The 21,580-nt window shown below is 38.0% G+C and overlaps 1 protein-coding gene across 1 annotated transcript; it reads left to right on the forward strand.

Annotated features, from left to right (window-relative positions):
- The first annotated feature begins 1,024 nt into the window (after positions 1 to 1,024).
- LOC125226106 (elongation of very long chain fatty acids protein-like) lies at positions 1,025 to 21,144 on the forward strand. The gene is given in 7 exon segments (XM_048129970.1): positions 1,025 to 1,169; positions 13,859 to 14,049; positions 15,226 to 15,363; positions 16,105 to 16,210; positions 16,662 to 16,670; positions 16,673 to 16,797; positions 17,544 to 21,144. Coding segments are annotated over 7 exon segments (882 nt in total). The 5' UTR covers positions 1,025 to 1,108; the 3' UTR covers positions 17,796 to 21,144.
- The last annotated feature ends 436 nt before the right edge of the window (positions 21,145 to 21,580 follow it).

A 21,580-nucleotide genomic window follows, 5' to 3' on the forward strand; every position in this document is an offset into this window, starting at 1 on the left:
ACCGGACTAATTATAATAAGGTCTAGGTTTAGGAGTTGGATCAGATGGTAGTCACTTTCGTAAAAACTAGTGCCTACGCCAAATCTTGGGATTAGTTGTCAAAGCGGACCGCAGGCTCCCATGAGCCGTGGCATAATGCCGGAATAACGCAAGGAGGATGATGAGTTGGGAGTGATCCTGCATATGAACCCGATAGTCCGTGAGCCAAGAACATGTTTCCGTTTCCAAAGGCCTTCCAGGTGTAAACTTTTACATTGGTTAAGGGCAAATGAAAAAGTGCATCTGTAATGAATCCTTGTGAATGTCAGCAGAGCTGCCGCTTTATAGGTGAATTGAGGAATGGTAGCCTCCGAAAGCCAAAAAAAATCCAGTCATTGCCTCCCGATAGATAACAAATGATAATTTAGATGCTACTATTGACAAAACAATAATTATCAGCTAGTTTAGTGTCGCGGTGGAAAAATTGTCAGCTCAGTCTGGGTTTTGCCTGGGAGGCGAGGCGACTGATATCCGTTCCAGCCGGCGTATCATGCTTCCAATTTTATCGCTTATTTGTGTGGGTATCCTTCACAACTTCACAACATGTCAGTGTGAGAGTGACAGATGTCTTATCCACGTGGATTAGCGACAAAATTGGAAGTATTATAATGCCGACAGGTGTGGACGTCATAAATCGAAGTTTGACTTTTAAAATAACATTTTGACCGTTGAGACTGTCAAAATAGTTGTGCACTTATCTTGGACTGACTACCTAAAATTGTTTTTTTTTTGTTTTTTTTTTTGATACAAACAGACATATGAAGGACATATAGGCAAGACAATATTAGAATACACAAAAATAGGTACACTAATTTATCCAATCCAATCCAAGAAATCCACTACATTACTGTAAAATTTCCCCCAAATATAAAAAAAATCTAAACTCAACGTTGTTCGAATGGCCCTACTGGTGTAAGTTCAGTATGATTATAGTTTTCTTGCTCATGGCGCAAGGTAACCGCTAGCGGTTAGTACTAGATACCTCTCGAGGCGCGCAAGTTGTGTATACTATACTCCGTGTACAACTATACTGCAATAGTATACCGCCAATTGTGTACAAGTATACAGCATGGCTCTGATTTTGAAGGCGGCTTGGCAGGGATATCGATATGTTTTTGAAGAGCTTACAGGTAAGTTTTTAAATTATTTTTTGTGGTTAAGTGATAAAAATTAATGAACACTGACACAGTTCAGAAAAAGGCGCGAAATGTAAATATTCTATGGGAAGTCTTGTATACTCTAAATGTTTAACTTTTTTCTACTGAAGAACTGGATATGCCAGAGTATATTGTTATACAAAAGCTAAATTAGCGATTCTATTAGCCTCGCCTGTGCAAATGTGAAAGAATTAAATAATAAATAAATAAATATTTTAGGACATTATTACACAGATTGACTGAGGCCCACGGTAAGCTCAAGAAGGCTTGTGTTGTGGGTACTCAGACAACGATATATATAATATATAAATACTTATATACATAGAAAACATCCATGACTCGGGAACAAATATCTGTGCTCATCACACAAAGAAATGCCCTTACCTTATTCGAACCCGGGACCGCGGCGTACCAGGCAGGGTCACTACCGACTGCGCCAGACCGGTCGTCAAAAAAAATTAAGAAAAGAATTAAGTAATAATTTCATAGAAGTTTGACATGTAAAATAGTTATATGAGGGCTGCCGGAACACTATAGCTATCACAGTATCAATTCGTCAGTACTTTGAAAAAAATTTCGTATCTCACGCTGCTCCTCAAAGTTAAAACGCAGTAAGTCTATATGCATTCCATACATACTTACTACAATTTTCTTTTCATTGACAGACGAACACACAAGTTTTTTTTTAAAGTAGTGACGAATTGTATGTATGTAATTCCTTTTCAATAATCCATCTAGTAGCCCTCGATCTCCATCTCATCCCCGTTTTTATTAGAAGTTTATCATAATTATAACTGCTATATAACATAATCAGTATAATCTAACGCATTATAATTAACGCAAAATAAAATATGAAAGCGAGTTAGATTCTTCACGTTAGACGCACATTTTGTAGGATGATACAGCTCGCCTGGGCAGATGGAAACCTGAAAAGTCTATAGGTGCATTAGGGTACTTACGAATGACAGAAATGTTCGGGTAATTTCGAAATTGGGGAACCTTGATATAATGGTTTTTTTACTTTCGAAATTTTTGGAATTAACGTAATTCCAGAATTTTTTACTTTTTGAAATATTTTAAACGTCACGGAAGATATTTCGGTCAACCAAGTCTTGGCACTCAAAATAGGCGGCACGTTTGATTTATGCAGGGCTCAGCGGCTTCATAAAACATAAAACGCGTGCCTACCAATACCATGACGTTAGCGGAGTCATCGACGAGCCATGTTAAAATGCAGTAAGTCTATATGCATTCCATACATACTTACTACAATTTTCTTATAATTGACAGACGAAGATACAAGTTATTTTTTAAAGTAGTGACGATTTGATTAATGCATAAAGTGTGCCTTCCTATACCTTGACGTTAGCGAAGTCATAGACGAGCCATAACACTTAAAAATTGATTGAAAATCGGGGCGAAGGCTAAGTTTCCATCGAAAATTTGAATTTCGCGCCACACTGAGAGAAATTTGCATTGTGAATTTAACAAGTTCGACTTGTTGCGGTTTATCCATTTGAATCAGCCAAACGTATGTTTAAAACAATATGTGTCAGGTTGTTTTTATAAAATCGACTTGTTGATTCAAATATATTGCAGATTCAAATGTCAAGTAGCTTGTTGTTTGAACCAAAGAGCACGTAGGCGCTATTTTAATCAAAAAACTTGTTGAACGAACATGAAAACTGGTTGTATTTTCTCTCAGTGCATTTTTAACCCCCGACGCAAAAATGACGGGGTGTGTTATAAGTTTGACATGTCTGTCTGTCTGCTAGTTTGTCTGCCTGTATGTATGTGTGTCTGTCTGTGGCATCGTAGCTCCTCAAGGATGAACCGATTTAGTTTAACCTTCGTCTGTGTTTGATATGGATCCTATATGAAAGTTAATTATTTTATGTTTTCTTTTTGTCAGAAACAGACGACGGGTTAGAAGCTGAATTAGTCAGGGTCCCTGATCATAAAACTACGGTGAAATTATGACCGTTACTCAACCCTTGTAAAGCCGGGTTATTATTTGTCGTTGCAAACGTATCTTGCCCTGGTTACTTACATTGTAGATCTATGGATAACATCCATGAAGGATGATTGGTTAGCAAATTGGCTAATTTAACTGTAATTTTAGGATCTTGGGCAATTCATTGTTTTCATAACCTTCGCATGCATTTACACGAACATTAATAACCTACAATTTTTACGAGTAATTTGTTTCTATCAGTAGAGAGAGTTTTCCAGAGCTCATTGAGGGTTAGGTGTGTTAACTCTTAGTGCGGTTTCACGTTATCCGATCCGATATCTCGGATTTTTTCCATTGAAATCCTTCCGACGTCCGATATCGGATCGGATAATGTGAAAACGGACTTAGGTGTGTTAACCCTTAATTGGGCATGAGAATGTCAAAATTTTGTCCATTTTGAAACCTGTCAAAGATATATAAAGTTCGAAGTAGGTTGGAAAATATAGGTACTCCTTATGCCCAATTACCTGTCAGTTGAGATTTCCGGTTCAAGCGCCATCTTAGCGGTCTCGTGTCCTCGTGTCGTGAATAATTTCTTTTTCTTTTGCTCATTAATCTTGTTTAAAGTGTAATATCGATAGCTTTTTAAGTTATTATGCAGTACCTACTTATGTTGTAGTGAGAAGCTGATGAAGAATTAATCTCGAAACGCGTTTAGACTCTTTTTTTGTCGTCAACGGCCGGTAGTCCACGTGCTCTTGTAAAATCTAGCTATCAATTTACAAGTGCTAACTCACCGTACACTGTCGTACTTATCGTACCAAATTCACTAATTAATATTATCTTATATTACCTTGACACTGGCGAAATCGACGTGAAAGGTGTATCGACGTTTTTCAGTACAGATGGCCCTCCGAAGTTTCGACCTGACAAGAAAATATCACTTTGCGCCTGCTATTATGAAACATATTTTCCTAATGTAAGGTGTATTCGGGTAATGCCGTTAATCGGATAATTCCGAAATTCAAATGATAATCACCCGTGATTCCATAGTAATAAAGTCCCTTTTCGGAATTTACCGACGGTTTTTGACGTTCGGAATTACCCTAGCGTGTAGTGACCCTGCCAGCTAAGCCGCGGTCCCGGGTTCGAATCCCGGTAAGGGCATTTATTTGTGTGATGAGCACAGATATTTGTTCCTGAGTCATGGATGTTTTCTATGTATATAAGTATTTGTATATTATATATATCGTTGTCTGAGTACCCGCAACACAAGCCTTCTTGAGCTTACCGTGGGACTCGGTCAATCTGTGTAAGAACGTCCTATAATATTTATTTATTTATTTATTTAAATGAAATGTTGTCAGCAATTGAATTATTCATGTGATAAGGAGTGAGAGTTATTACTTTTGCCATCGCTTGAACAACAATAAAACTGTCAAGCTAGATTCACACGGCGTAAATTTTTTCCCTTTTCGTGCACGACTAGTACTGCTCTCATTTTGTCGGCTTTTCCGTTTTAAATTGTATGGTGTCAAATTTGTTTCAACGGCCGCCGCTGCGATTAACGATGGACATGTCCATAAGACGACGTGTTTTTATGGTAATCAGCGCCACTGATACGCATCATCCTCCTTGCGTTATCCCGTAATTTGCCGCGGCTCATAGCCTGGGGTCAACAAATCCCAAGATTTTGCGTAGGCACTAGTTTTACGAAAGCGACTGTAACTGGTAACCAGGCCTTATTGGAATTAGTCCGATTTCCTCACGATGTGTGCCTTCACCGAAAAGCAACTGGCAAATATCAAATGACATTTTGCACATAAGTTCCGAAAAACTCAATGGTACGAGCCGGGGTTCGAACCCGCCACCTCCGGATTGAAAGTCGCACGCTCTTATCAGTAGGCCACCAGGCCCCGTAGCCGAATGGCATTTCTCCGACGCCAAACGAAAGCGATACGCCGCTGGCTCTGTCGCGTCAATACGCAAGCGCGATAGAGATAGATATCTACTAGCGCTTCGTTTCGTGAGCGATTGTGCCATTCGGCTAGCCACCCTGCGCTTAACACTCCACCACTCCACTCTGTCACACATGTTGCCAATAACGTATATCGAGGGTTCACCGGTGAAACCCGATAAGTTGAACAAACTGGTTTTTAAAATTCGAACTACCTATGTGTAAATTCCACAATGTTGTTATTTCAAGGACAAATTAACTCGATTTATCGGGTTTCACTAGTAAACCCTCGATATGAGAGACTTTATCAGCGAATTTTGTATGACAAAATCACCGTGCGGCAAAATCTCATCAAGCCTTTGAAAGCTATCATACAAAGTTCACAATTACCACGAGAATTTACCATGAGCTTCTCATGTTTTAGAAAAAAAACTCGGTGGCATCAACTTCAGCGAAAGTTACATTTATTGTTTGAAAAAGGTAAACAGCGCCCTCGAGCGGTTACTTACTAGAATCATAATGGTACATTGTTATAAGTAGTTTGAAGTTTAGTTTTAGTTTTAAGTTTAGTTTTAATTGGACAGTGTTATGGAATAAGCGATCAAGCGACAGTTAGTTGAAATCGAGAAAATGAGCTATAAACATTTGAAATTTGAATCAGTTGTTGTAAGTTCATTTATAAAGTAAAAAAGTTAATTTTGACATTGAACCTATAAAAGTGTTCATAATTTAAATAGATAAAAAAAATAACACCATACCTATTCAAGTTTCGAAGTTATTAACGTTTTTCCGCTTGATTCTTTATTGAACTAATACTGGGATGAGGTTAATTTATTTCGCCGTAGCGTACTATGAGACATATTTTGTCGCTTGATTCTTTAATGCAAATTGTTAGAGGTAAAGTGAATACTGGAATAAAATAAAATTCCATATATTTGAGTAAATAGTGCTATTGTATATAAATCAACAACAATGTTTTCCTCCACAATGATTAGGACTAATCCGTCTAACAATTTAGTTTTGTTCTCCAAGCAACTTTTTTTAATATATGTCAAAAAAATCAGCATATATGGCAAAATTGGCATTGTAACTAATAATAATTCATTAGTACTAGCCAGGATTACACACATAAGATATTATGATATAGCAAAACCTCTTGATACTTAGTTCTCATTAAGCGAAATATCCTGCAATTTCAAATATGTAACAACGAATTAAACGACACTATTAGGGCGGTTAAATCGATATTGCGTTTATAAATCATCAAAACTTTAAACCAAAACGAATTAATAACATTTTTATGGCGTTTAACTCGATTTTGCGATTTAGAATATACGCTTATTATAATTTGTAAAAGTAAATTTGGCGTTCAATTCGTTTTTACGTAACGACTTAGTACACAGGGCCATACAAATTTTAACGTGTCGCTTGATTCTACCCCTTAAAATAAGGCTGTAAGCATGATTTTTCAACAAAGAAATAGTCAATACTATAGATTATCACATTTATATCCGAACTGCATTCATAACTTTTTTTTCGGATTTTGGCGCTTAGTTCGCTGTTCCATAACACCGTCCAATTATGGGTGCCCTGAAAATCAGTGCCGTGTCCATTAGACACGGCCTACGCTGAGCGGCATCCTATTTGGTATACCGGTTCACTCTATTTGTATTGTGTTGTACCTATACTGTTCTTATACCAAATAAATATTTTTTCTTTCTTTCTTTCTGTACATTACAATACAACGGAATATAATAAAATTAAAATACAATTACTGAAGGCAGTTTTATAAATCGACGAGTTACGAATTGCCTCTTCACATAATATATCATACGACGTTTGATAGTGGGTCCATAAATATATATTATGAGATTTTACAGTTTGGTCCCGTGTGATGACGGGTTAAGAATTTCACCACCCCCTTTCTTCCCGTGGGTGTCGTAGAAGTCGACTGGGAGATATGGGTTAAATTGTGGCGTAGGCGAGAGGCTGGCAACCTGTCACTGCAATGTCGCAGTTTTGGATTTCTTTTAACCCCTTTTTGCCAAGAGTGGCACTAAAACTTAGTAGTTCATGTGCTCTGCCTACCCCTTTATGGGATACAGGCGTCATTATATGTATGTATGTATTTTACAGTTTGGACATAGAGTCAGAAAGTAGCACCTATTTACAAATAAATATAATAAACTCGAAAGCGGAAAGAGCGTAGCCGTGTTTGCATAGAAAATCGGCCCTTTCGCCAAATGTTCACTGTAATTTTTTTTTAAAGAGCTCTCATGACAAATATTATTTACTGTAAGTTTGAGGTTTCTATCTTTTTTATTTTCTGAGATATGATTTTTTTATTAATTTACATAATATCCATTTTTTTCAATATTGGCTAATGCGATTCACTTGAACTTTTGGGACAATAATATACATGTAATGACTCACATGTTCTAGCAATAATATTTAATAGTGCCGAAAAAAATCTTGGCTTAAAGTAGGAAACAAAACTTCAGAATTTTTTTTTCTCGCTTTTTAGAAAAGCGACACCTACAGTTCTTTGTCAAGTAATTGCTTATATAAAGGCCTGCAACATATATTTTTTTTCAAAATAATCCAGTAGGTATAATTCATACTAGAAAATGGAATAATAAAGGATACTACCCATACCGCAAACGAGCTACACAGTAAATAGGTGAATTTTAGTCGTAATACCTTTATGAATGCAATCTTCCAGTACCAATATTGTTAATAATAAAGAGGTTTGCGACTAAAATTCACCTATTTACTGTGTAGCTCGTTTGCGGTATGGGTAGTATCCTTTATTATTCCATTTTCTAGTATGAAGTACCTCCTGGATTATTTTGAAAAAAATATATATTGCGGGCCTTTATATAAGCAATTACTTGACAAAGAACTATAGGTGTCGCTTTTCTAAAAAGCGAGAAAAAAAATACTGAAGATTTGTTTCCTACTTTAAGCCAAGATTTTTTTCGGCACTATTAAATATTATTGCTAGAACATGTGAGTCATTACATGTATATTATTGTCCCAAAAGTTCAAGTAAATCGCATTAGCCAATGTTGAAAAAAATGGATATTATGTAAATTAATAAAAAAATCATATCTCAGAAAATAAAAAAGATAGAAACCTCAAACTTACAGTAAATAATATTTGTCACGAGAGCTCTTTAAAAAAAAATTACAGTGAACATTTGGCGAAAGGGCCGATTTTCTATGCAAACACGGCTACGCTCTTTCGCGGAAAATACAGACATATTCCGTGAAATTTGCGCTTTCGAATAACATATTCTAAGACGTCGACACCTCGTGGTAGACGCTCTTTTCGATGTTACCGTAGTGAGGAGCGTATCTTTATGGACTAAGAGCCCAGAGGCGCCAGACCTTCCTCATTTTCTCAAAGATGAAACTATGGGATAATTTAGAGTTCGTATCGACGTTTAATGTCTGCATAGTACCTAACTAGTTCGGGCCGTCGGCCATTTTTTTAATAAGGTTTTTTTTTAAACACTAACTTCTCTTAAATTTTCAATGCTAATTTTTATATATGTAATAGAAAAGACTGTAAGGATTTGATGTTAATCAATTTCTGACCATTTCCGCCGGCCGTATCTTTTACCAGACGCTTGAAAATCTCTCTAACTTACCCTAACTACTTACTCAAGCTACGGCCGGCGCAAATAGTTAGGGAATGATGATTATCTATTCCTAGCAGTATTTTCTAATACATATATAAAAATCAGCCTTGAAAATTAAAAAAAGTTAAAGTAAAATGTTCGAAACGTCGGGATGAAATGGACCGGAAACGAACATCTGAAATGTCATTGAAATGAAACTTTTGTCAAGGTCTAAAACTTAATGACAATTTCATGTGGATTGGAACGTTTCTGCGTAACTACGTCCAAATGTAAATTCATTATACGCGATTTAATCCGTTTCCATAGTTTTATTTCAAAAGTTAGTGTTTAAAAAAAAACATAGCAAAAAAATGTCCAACAGGCTGAACTAAATATGCAGACATTAAACGTCGATACGAACTCTATCCCAAAGTTTCATCATTGAGAAAATGAGGAAGGTCTGGTGGCTCTGGGTTCTTAGTCTATTAATTCGTCACGTCCACAAGTGCATCATGCAACTATCTATAATGGGGGAGCGAACGGTAAAATAACATCAAGGTGATTATTGAGAAAACCGCAATGTTTTACTGCCCCACTTCGATAAACCGTAAATGAGAGGATTATTATGCAATCGTAAATTATTTAATGGTTTAACTGTACATGTGGTGCTACTTTATTGCAATAGTGCGGAAAGTAGTACTTTATATGCCTACACTGAGAGAAAATACAACCAGTTTTCATGTTCGTTCAACAAGTTTTTTGATTAAAATAGCGCCTACGTGCTCTTTGGTTCAAACAACAAGCTACTTGTCATTTGAATCGGCAATATATTTGAATCAACAGGTCGATTTTATAAAAACATCCTGACAACATTGTTTTAAACATACGTTTGGCTGATTTAAACGGATAAACCGCAACAAGTCGAACTTGTTAAATTCACAATGCAAATTTCTCTCAGTGTATGTCGTAACTTCAAAGGGTCCTCATGAAATAAAACTATGGAAACGGATTAAATCGCGTATAATGAATTTACGATTCATCCCGACGTTTCGAACACTTTACAGCATTCGTGGTCACAAGCTACCCACATACAAGAAATATTAATGAACCATGGCCATAAAAAAAATAGAATTTTAAGGCAGGTTCACACACTATTAACACGTTCACTGCGTTACGGGGGTTTTTGAACCCCGTACGGTGTCATCACTCAGTGCGGGTGAGAAAAATCGTGTTCACTCCGCTGGTGCGGAAGCTGTATTTTGGTCATTTTTGCAACTACGAAAATGACAAATATACATTTGGATTTCTGTTCAAAAGTATTATTTATTGATATATTAATTATATACGGGGTCTCAGGAACCCCGTACCGACCAGGGGACAAAAATTACCTTCTAGTGCGATACGGGTCTCCGTGAACCCCGTAAAAGAATATGCTGGCCCGTACGGGGTTGTGAGCACAGTATCGCTAGTGCAGTGCTTACTGAAATACTTGTTATCGGCAAATTAAAAATGAAGCTCTCGAACCACACGTTAGAAATACTATATTCCAAAAACAAAGGTTATCCCACACAGTAAACGTCAAAATTACCACAAATTGACATCTAATTCCAGGCAGGTAATTAAATATATGTTTTTAATACGTAAAAACGGTGGTGGTTTATCTTATTTTATTTATCTTTGTTACTTAATTATATTAACTACTTTCACAAAAATCCAAGAGTGCGAAGTATCATATTTTTGATGTGTAATGTTTTTATTAATACAGCACATACATCGATTTTTTTATTTCCCATCACTACTAATTTATCGACCTTAATACATTACATGCGTTACGGGGTGTACTAAGCCCCGTATTTTTTCAATTTTAGTGCGATACGGGGATAAAATAACCCCGTATTTTCTTTTCTATATAATTTTGTGAGTTTTTATCGTATCCACGTGCGGGGATAATGAGACGTAGGTAATTTCATACTCTTACAGTTAGTCGAAAAAAATATTGGAAAATCCAATATTTCAGGAACTTACAGCACTTTTAACAGGCTTAGGCGTACGGGGCACTTTTATACCCGTAACGCACTACGATGTAAACTATTACGGGGCGGATTGGGCCTCGTAACGCACTAGATTTTGGGTTAAGGTTTTGGCTTGCCGCAGCGAACGTGTTAATAAAGCTAGTTACAATTTCAAAGGGTCCTATTCTTAAACGCCGTACAGATGTAATGGGAAAAGATTTCGAAGGCGGCGCGACCTCGGCAATCACGGGATTTTCCCTTCATGAGCTCTTATGTGGCTGACATGGCCAAATTTGCTCTTTAACACTCTTTTACATTCATAACAGTAGAGCTGACAATCCGTATTGTACGTGTATAGTCAACCAATCGGAACCCTAGGCCACTGTAGAACTATGTCACAGTGACGTTATAAATCAGATTGTAAGAAGTCTCTTACTGCTTGTCATTTTGACATGGTTGTAGAGTGGCCTAGGGTTCCAATTGATTGACTGTACATGTAGGCCTTTCCTATCACCTATCTAGCAGACACATGTATGAATCCCTTAAGTGTGCTACTCTGCGGCGGCGCCACCATAATGAAATTCAACTAATTATATGTTAAAATGATGTTCGTAAGACGTACAGTATGTACGTATAATGTTATGACTGTACCTATAGCGGGAAACGAAATAATGGGCTTTTATTGTGGCGCCGCCAGGAGCATACTCTGCAGCGGCGCCACTCAGTTCTCATAGATAGAAATGACATCATCTACTTTTTTCTCATGGAAATTGATGTACCAATGCTGTTTATTATGTACGTATTGAAAAAATCACTATAACTTAGTAAATGTATGTACTTTCAGTAATTCCGCATTCCGCCTGAACGGTATGAGCTAGTATGTAAGGAGGTGTACCTACGGGTAAGCGAGAGGGAGATATGTTCCTTCCCGCTCGCTCCCGCGCTTTGCGCGTTTCGTTCTAGGTTTCAATAATTATTATTAAATTTATGCCCCTGTTGTACACTTTGCTTTTCACTTCGATTGCGAGGAATTATTATTATATATTTTTCTCGGCAATTTACACCACGAAATTGTCGTAAAGCGAAAGAACATAATAGGTACATAAGATAACTAATTCCCGCCAACTTTTTTTTCAACATGTGATCAGAGTTTCAGACGCTTGGTTTTTTGCCAAGTCAAACATTTTTTAAACGATAAGTAATCGAATCCTATTTTATTTTATTTACTTAATTTAATGACAGAAAATACGGAATTCTAATAAATTATAGCAAAACTAAAATAACCTATCAAAGTTTTGTCACCTACACAATTTTATTGCTCAATAAAATTTTGCAATATGTTTTAACTGTTTGTCTCTTGAGACCGATTACCTTAGTCTTAGGCCGGCACGGCAACAGACAGTCTTAAAATTCATAATTTAATAAAGTCATAATCAGTACAAAAATCAGATCGAGTGCACGGAGTTACATATAATTTCGCGACTGTCCACAAACACTCTTGTTTTTTAAGATTATGAATTTTAAGACTGTCTGTTGCCGGCCTTAGAAGAAAATTGAACCTACTTTATGCTCTAGAATGTAAAATGCGATTTCATGTCGTCTTCGCACTACATAAAGGTGCACTTTTCGAGCATGAGAAGTGAAAACGAATTTTTTTTGTTATACTTATACAGAAATGCCTGCCAACGATACTATATTTATATACTATGATTACTAAAATAATACTCTCTTTAAAAAAAATTACATTATGTAAACACTGTCAAACAATTTAAATCTGTCAGTAAATAAGTACAAAGAAAACTATTTGCATCCTTTTCTATAGCAATAGAAAAGGATGCACAATTTTATTGAGCAATAAAATTGTGTAGGTGACAAAACTTTGATAGGTTATTTTATTTTTGCTATAATTTATTAGAATTCCGTATTTTCTGTCATTAAATTAAGTAAATAAAATAAAATAGGATTCGATTACTTCCCGTTTAAAAAATGTTTGACTTGGCAAAAAACCAAGCGTCTGAAACTCTGATCACATGTTGAAAAAAAAGTTGGCGGGAATTGGTTATCTTATGTACCTATTATGTTCTTTCGCTTCACGACAATTTCGTGGTGTAAATTGCCGAGAAAAATATAATTAATTCCTCGCAATCGAAGTGAAAAGCAAAGTGTACAACAGGGGCATACATTTAATTATTATTATTAAAACCTAGAACGAAACGCGCCGAGCGCGGGAGCGAGCGGGAAGGAACATATCTCCCTCTCGCTTACCCGTAGGTACACCTCCTTACATACTAGCTTATACCGTTCAGGCGGAATGCGGAATTACTGAAAGTACATACATTTACTAAGTTATAGTGATTTTTTCAATACGTACATAATAAACAGCATTGGTACATCAATTCCCATGAGAAAAAAGTAGATGATGTCATTTCTATCTATGAGAACTGAGTGGCGCCGCTGCAGAGTATGCTCCCTGGCGGCGCCACAATAAAAGCCCATTATTTCGTTTCCCGCTATAGGTACAGTCATAACATTATACGTACATACTGTACGTCTTACGAACATCATTTTAACATATAATTAGTTGAATTTCATTATGGTGGCGCCGCCGCAGAGTAGCACACTATAAGGTGTAGGAGCACTAAGTAGTGATGTGCAAGTTGCAGAAACTTTCTAAAAAAATCTTAAATCTTAAACTTCTTGAGTTTCCGAAGTTTTCCTATGTGAATATTTCAGAATTTTGGAAACTTTCCTTGGCACATCAGTAGCACTAAGTGATTCTTCAAGATTCACCTTCTAAGGGGTAGAAATGGGGGTCCAAAGTTTGTATGGGAAAACCCGATTAGATTAGTACGCAGGCGCCAACCATGTTTGCATATTTATAGTGTTTCGAAAGGGACAAGCCCAAACATGACCGTTTTTTTAAATAGGTTTACGTTGGCAAAAAATGCGATTCCACAATCTAGCAAACTATGGGCATAATAGGCATAAGTACGGTCCGCCTGATGGAAAGAGTAAGTAAGTAAAAAGTAACGGAAACAATCACCTATTGTGATAGTTTTAGTTTTAGAAAATTTTCTATGAAATAAATTTAATAAATTTTTATCTCATTAATTTCAGACCCTAGAACAAACACATGGTTCCTCGTCGCCCGGCCCTACCAAGGGTTGACCCTTCTCGGGCTCTACCTTATGTTTGTGCTCAAATGGGGCCCAGCCTACATGAAGAACCGACCGGCCTTCAATCTGGAGAAGGTCCTCATTGTGTACAATGCGTTACAGGTGTTGATTTGTGCACGGATATTCATAGGGGTGAGTAAAGTTTTGACCCCCTTATCATAGAGGAATAAGTAAGGGAAGAGGTGTAACGCCGTGCCTTGCGTGGGCGACGGTCGCGCGACCGTCGCCGTCGCGTCTCATCGCATCGTCTACTTCCATATCCATAAGGTTTGATTTCGTATGCGTCGCATCGCCGTCGCGCGACCGTCGCCCACGCAAGACACGGCGTAACTCAATCTCCATACATCATAAATGCGAGTTATTTGTATAGGCATAGTTAAGTGACATCTAGCGACAATCACGCGTCAATCACGCGTCAAATAGCGTGAATTATCAGTACTGCTACTTACACTTACTTACATATAACTACGTAAATTTAAGGGTTAATAAAAACCAATCTACGACGTAATCGTAAATACGTAACATACATAGAAATACAGATTACATGAAACTGCTATCACTCTTAGTAATAAGGCCCACTTGCACCAACCACTTAACTCAAGGTTAGCGGGCTGTCATCTGTCAAATTCCATATAAAATGGTGGGGTAACCCTCGGGTTAACCCACTAATTTTCGTTGGTGCAAGTGGCCCTTAGCAATTAAGGCCCACTTGCGCCAACCACTTAACTCAGGGTTCATCTGTCAAATACCATATAAAATGGAGGGTTAACCCTCTACTTCCGTTGGTTGAAAGTGGCCCTTAGGGGTTGAAAGAATTCCTTCGCCAGACCTTCACTTACACCACAATTGAACCTATATCTGAAGAAAGAGAGTGGTAAAATTCTTAACCCACGGTCACCACACGGGTTTACGTAATAATTACACACACACACACACACAATCACGCCTGTATCCCATAACAGGGGTAGGCAGAACACATGAAACTACTAAAGCTTCAGTGCCACTCTTGGCAAATAAGTAAGGGGTTGAAAGAAAACGAAACTGTCACATTGCAGTGACAGGTTGCCAGCCTCTCGTAATAATTGTAATTTAAATTCCTCATCATCCATTCAAATACCTATTTAAGAGTTGGACTCTTGTCGGTGGAGCAACTTCCATGTGTGTCGTTCTTCTGCCTTCACTTTGACTTCCTGACACGACACAACGTCGATTCTTTCCTTTTTTGAGTCATATACACTCTCGGTTTCCCCCTTTGACTCTTTGCTTTAATTCAATTTTGTAATTTAAATTAATATTGATTATTTCCAGTCTCTAATCTACGCCTGGGCCTTCGACTACCAATGGCTATGCGAGCCAGTGGACTTCTCAACAGACGAGAAGGCGATGCGGATTGCCCGCTACGTGTATTCTTACTTCCTTGTCAAGATCCTCGACTTGGCAGATACCGTAAGTTGGCCTTCTCTGCTACTTACGTACGCTAGTTAATCAACGCCTGAGCAATTTTATTTACTGGCCATATCCAGTATGTTAGCGAATATAAATTCTATGTGAGGAAGTTCCTTATTAAAAATATTTTAAGCGGGTTACTCACGTATTAAGTCGATGTAACGCTCGACATGTTTCGCTCCATTTCCGAGGAGGTTTTTCAAAAGTAACCCCGCCTCTACGTTACTCTTGAAAAAGCTCCTCGGAAATGGAGCAAAACATGTCGAGCGTTATATCGACTTAATACGTGAGTAACCCGCTTAAAATATTTTTAAATATGTCTGAGTCTCACGGGAGTTTTATAGTTAAAACCTCCTTATTGTCAACTTGTCAATACTAGATCATCAATTTGGCGGACACTGTGAGTGAACACTTTCAGACTCAATCGCCGCCTGAAGTGCAGGCGGAAGTCGGCAATAATTACTAAATAATAGGTATAGTGAGAAAAGTCTGCTTGGTTTAGTAGGGCACTATAGGGCGTTCGACTAAAAATGGCTAACAGAATGAACTTCGTAAATTTGTGAGGCAGATTTGTGAGTGATTAAGCCCGGGATTCGGGATAAGTGACAAACCAAAGAGCCAGTGGTCCATTCCAGCCAGTGAGCCAGTGAACCAGTGTTTTTCCCGCCCCAGTGTTTGCCCGGGCCCAGTGTTTGTCCAGCCTCAGTGTTTGTTCTAACCTTAGCAACATTTGTTTTACAGGTCTTCTTCGTCCTCCGCAAGAAGAACAGTCACGTGTCGTTCCTACACGTTTACCATCACACTGGCATGGTTATGCTGACGTGGGGCGCTGCTACATACTTCCCAGGTATTTTCATCGTCTCCGCTATTTTGTACAGATTTTCAAGATAAATAAAGCGCTCGATATTAAAAATTCTGCCGCACCTGGCCCTTTAGCATAGAGGAATAAGTAAGGGAAGAGTTGTAACTCCATACATCGGATAAATGCGGATCGGGTAAATGCGGGTTATTTGTAGTGACAAAAGTCACGCATCAATCCACTCCATCTCGCCAAGTTGGCAGATGCTTGCCACGACCGCGGGTGTTAGCTGGCTTCCACACCATAGTTCGTCTCGCCCAGCGACTATGGTCCATCCTGGCAATGTGCCCAACCCATCTCCAATTCCTCCACCACGTCTTTATGTTTTGTGACCCGCCTGATCCACTCGTTCCTTTTTCGATGAATGAGCGTGAAATCTAAATATATCTAGTCAAATAAAAAAACTGCAGAGTTCACAAGAAACTATCTTCAATTTCAGGAGGCCATGGACGTTGATCGGGGTGATCAACTCTTTCGTCCACGTCGTCATGTACGGGTACTATCTCCTCACAGTCGCTGTGCCTAGTATGAAGGAATCTATGTGGTGGAAGAAATACATTACGCAGATGCAAATCGTAAGTATCATCGTAGCTTTTAACCCTTCGTCGCCCTAGAATACCTAAAGCCGTCGTGTGACGTGTGATGTGGCTGTCAAAGCAATTTTATTGTCCTGCCACAGTATAATAAAGAGTACTATCGCAATTTTATTGTCCCTGCTCCCCGCTGAAAGTGCCACCCACCCCCTCTCGGACAGTTACCGCCTGTCAAAAACGCGAACAGTCGACCTGTCATATGTCACTCATACAAGCATGGTACGCGTTCACCTTATTTAGACTGTGTGCTAGGAACGCGCCTCTTTCATATTTTAGATCGCCAGTGTATTGCTGACAGATAAGGTAGGTATTGGCGTGTAAGCAACATTTTGACGTGAAAAGAAGCAAAGCGTTCAAAAGACTAAACTTGCGAAACAGTGTCAAACTAACTTATGGCCCCAGTACCTATACTGAACTCTCTTAGTAAATACGATAACACACAAGATAATTTCGCCAAGCGCTGGTGACCTAGCTCAATGAGTGTGCAATTTCTCCCCAGCTCGTTGCACAAGTGTGAAAGTCTGTGTGTGTGATTTTTGGTGAAGGAAAAATATTGAGGGAACCGGACTGATGCCAATAAAGTCTAGTCCCTTTGAGTTGGAAGGTCAGATGTTAGTCGCTTTCGGAAAAATTAGTTATCAAAGCGAAACCCAGGCTCCTAAACAATTCGGGGATATCGCAAGGTGGATGATTACACACGATAATAATCGCCATATTTTTTATTTCAGTTGCAGTTCCTTATGATCGTAGTTCACATGGCGACCCTGGTTTGGAAGACAGACTGCGCGTACCCACGTTGGATAGCAGCCGTTTTTCTACCCCAGAACCTCTTCATGCTCATACTCTTCATAGACTTCTACATAAAAGCGTACATCAAACCTAAAGCTAAAGTGAACGGTGTTCAAACGGTAGTCTCAAGAATGGTCATAGTAATGGCGTCAGTCTTAAAAATGGGACGAACGGTGTTCATAAAAAGATAGAATAAATTTAAGTTAGCTTAAGTTAGCTTAAGTTAGAATAATTTGCAAATGTAGTGCATATTACATTCAAATATTTAAATATGCAGACGTAGGTACTCGTACAGTCAACCAATTAGAACCCTAGGCCACTCTACAACCATGTCAAAATGACAAGCAGTAAGAGATTTCTCACAATCTGATTTATAACGTCACTATGACGTAGTTCTACAGTGGCCTAGGGTTCCAAATGGCTGCCTGTACTCACGTTAATACAATCTAGCTGCAGACTCGTGCATGACAAACATGTCGCCAATCATGATTATATTAACGAAATTAAAGGTGCTTTTACACGGCACAATTGCCAGCAATTAGAATAAGAAAATAGCTACAATTTTATCATTTACTGTGACTTCCACACTAGGCAAAACCTGTGTCGCGGATGTCCGGTTACTTAAGACAGTTTAACAAAAATGATTCGGCTATTGACATACATTAAAAAGGAAAATCAAAAATGAAATTCTGAATGTAACAAAAATCTAACAATTTGAGACTATACAATTTTATAAAAGATAGCTAAAATTCACATACAATTGCCTCGTTTGTTCAATACGCACCAACTAACTATGAAGTAAAAGCGGCAATGGTATGTGAATTGCTGGCAATTGTGTTGCCCGTGTAACAGCACATTAACGTGAGTATGACACAACCGTATATTTAAATATATGTAATACGTATTGTTTTCCATCGTATTTCTTTAATAATACGAAGGCAAACATTACGCACAACATCTTCAGTAAGTAAGATATTTGTGCCAATCTCAAGCAAAAGGTATAAAATAAATATCAGCATGCATAGGCGCCCTAAGTACGTTTTCACATTATCCAATCAGAATATATCGGATGTCGGAAGGATTTCTAAGGTAAAAATCAAAGATGGCGGCTTAAATGTATGGGATATCGATCTTACATCCGATATGATATGAATAATCCGAAATGAGTCCGGTAAGAGACAATGTAGTGCCTTTTACTCGATAATGTCACAAATGGATCCCTTATTTCTAAATTAGTTATAGTTGTAGTAATATCATTCTTTTATATAAAATAAATGTATATTAATAGCGAATTTGAGCCACAAAGAGGCTCCAACTATATAATAACAAAACAAATTAAATTAATAATAAGATGATGTGTAGATTTATTGAATCTAAAGTTTAATAAGTATCATTACCAACCACATCACGCGCCTTCGTGAATGAAACGATCTAATACCTAGTCGGTTACTAAGTTTTGTTACAAAAGTTTTGACTAGAAACTAGGTAAAGAAACAGAACATTTGGGGCTGCGGAATATACATGACATATTTATGTGAGTTATTTTCCTACTAATATGACGTCATACATGTCAAACACCACCACCACCGACCTCTGGTGATCAAATTCTCTGAATCTTTTATTGATCAGTTCAATGCATGACATTGAATGCATGTACTTAAATATATTTCTTTCAGATGAAATTGTTTACTATAAGGTTTTGAGTGAAAGCTCCGAACGCAGGAGTTTGCCGTTTGGAAGTCTATGGAAAACGACGACATGCTGTTTTTGAAAAAGGACAGCTAGTAATTTTAATCTAATGTTAATGACCACTCGTTTTCGATTCTGTTAGTAGAATTTAAATCATTAGTAGTAGAGATATTCAAACATTCAAAAATCGGCTCCCTGAACTTAGTACAGCCAAGTGTAAAAATATGGGTGTACACATCTTACTAAAAAATATGTCGAATGGCATCTTGATGTTGATGATTATATCCTGTTGTCCCTCATCAGGGGCATAGGGCTCTTAAGGAATGATTTCCACTGTTCCCGGTCCGACGCGGCCTCCTTCAGCAGGGTTAGCACATGATTGGCGCGAGAGTATGTCGCCGCGAGATAGACTACCCATTCTTATGTCATTAATACAGTTAGAAGAAGACGTGTCATCTATCTCGCGGCGACATACTCTCGCGGCAATCATGTGCTAGGCCTACAGGCGCGCGCAGCCGAGGCCCACTAGCCGGCGGTTTGCGGGCGACCCCTCCCCCTTAATCCGGGAATATTCCAAGTCAACCCTTGCTTGGACAAGTGGTTTTTTGGCCTTCGTAAGACATGTCTTGCGCATGGCATCATAGTCCGGTGTAATAAGAGCGAAGTACCATAAATTCATGATATTTTTTTCGACACATATTTTTGCACTTGACTGTACGTAACCGACTAGATAACAAAAAGTGTTAGTAGGTGAAAAGAATTCAGTAGAAATTGTGAAAACATTATTTATCACTGATAATAAGAAAATTGCGTCAAAAATACTCACTTTTGTTTGAAAACAATTATTTTTGGCTTTAAGAAGAATAGTGTACTTACTCGTTTATTTATATAACTTTCTTAACTTATTTGTAAAAATATTAGTAATACTATTACTTTAAATTAATTTTATACTAAATTAAGATGATTTGGTACTTTTATACCGACAGAACTTGCACCTAGTTTCTGTTGATGTTTAATATAATTTAATGCTGAATTTGAAACTAATGGTGCCAACTAGAGTTAAGTTAATAAATAAAGATATAAAGAAACAACCAGCTCCAGGAAACCCGCAAAAATGTTTTTAAGTAGTCATAATATTTTGACTCAATACCCCAGTAAACCCAACGCTGCGCGCGAGATCGCGGGTCCGAGTCCCGGCTCGTACCAATGAGTTATTCAGGATTTAAGTATGTGAGAAATGTCATCATTTGATATTTGCCAGTCGCTTTTCGGTGAAGGAAAACATCGTGAGGAAACCGGACTAATTCCAATAAGACCCTTCGGGTTGGAAGGTCAGATGGCAGTCGCTTTCGTAAAACTAGTGCCTACGCCAAACCTTGGGATTAGTTGTCAAAGCGGACCCCAGACTCCCACGAGCCGTGGCAAATGCCGGGATAACGCAAGGAGGATGATTGACTCCAGTAAACTCAGATCAGATAAATATATGATGAAATAATTGTGTCATTCGAATTTGTGCACTTTTGATATTATTTTATTGTTTTGTAAGTTACTAGTAGCGTATAAAAAAAAAAAAACAATTATTAAACAATTTATTTATTTATGTACAACTTGTTGCCAAAAGTATTTTTGGTAAGTACTTCATTTCATCGCTTACTGTACACTCAAGTGTAATAAAAATAGGTCTACGATTCTATAAGTACAATATCACTTACACTGTCTGATCTGGGATATAATTTATTAAGTAGGACATCCTAATTTAACCAACTTCGGTGGACTCATATTTTTACATTTTATTGTACTTACCACAGAAAATAAATACTCATAAAGACTACAATAAAAATACCAAACACAATAAAATTAAATTGCGTATTTTTATGTTCCCAGTAGTCATCTCCTGGCCCCGTAGCCGAATGGCATTTCTCCGACGCCAAACGAAAGCGATACGCCGCTGGCTCTGTCACGCCAATCAATACGCAAGCGCGATAGAGATAGATATCTACTAGCGCTTCGTTTCGTGAGCGTTTCGTGAGCGATTGTGCCATTCGGCTAGCCACCCAGGTCCTCTAGCAAAGAGTATAATAGTTAACCGTCCTTGCCGAACGATGCGCAACTGTCGTTGTCGTGTCGCACCAGCCGGCGTATTATGATTCCAATTTTATCATTTATCCACGTGGATAAAGAATCCGTCACGCTTTGGCAAGTATGTCAGTGTGAGAGTGACAGTTGTCTTATCCACGTGGACAAGTGATAAAATTGGAAGCATGATACGCCGACTGGGCATTTTCGC

The sequence above is a fragment of the Leguminivora glycinivorella genome, chromosome 5 (assembly GCF_023078275.1).
Source record: "Leguminivora glycinivorella isolate SPB_JAAS2020 chromosome 5, LegGlyc_1.1, whole genome shotgun sequence".
In the NCBI taxonomy this organism is placed as follows: Eukaryota; Metazoa; Arthropoda; class Insecta; order Lepidoptera; family Tortricidae; genus Leguminivora; species Leguminivora glycinivorella.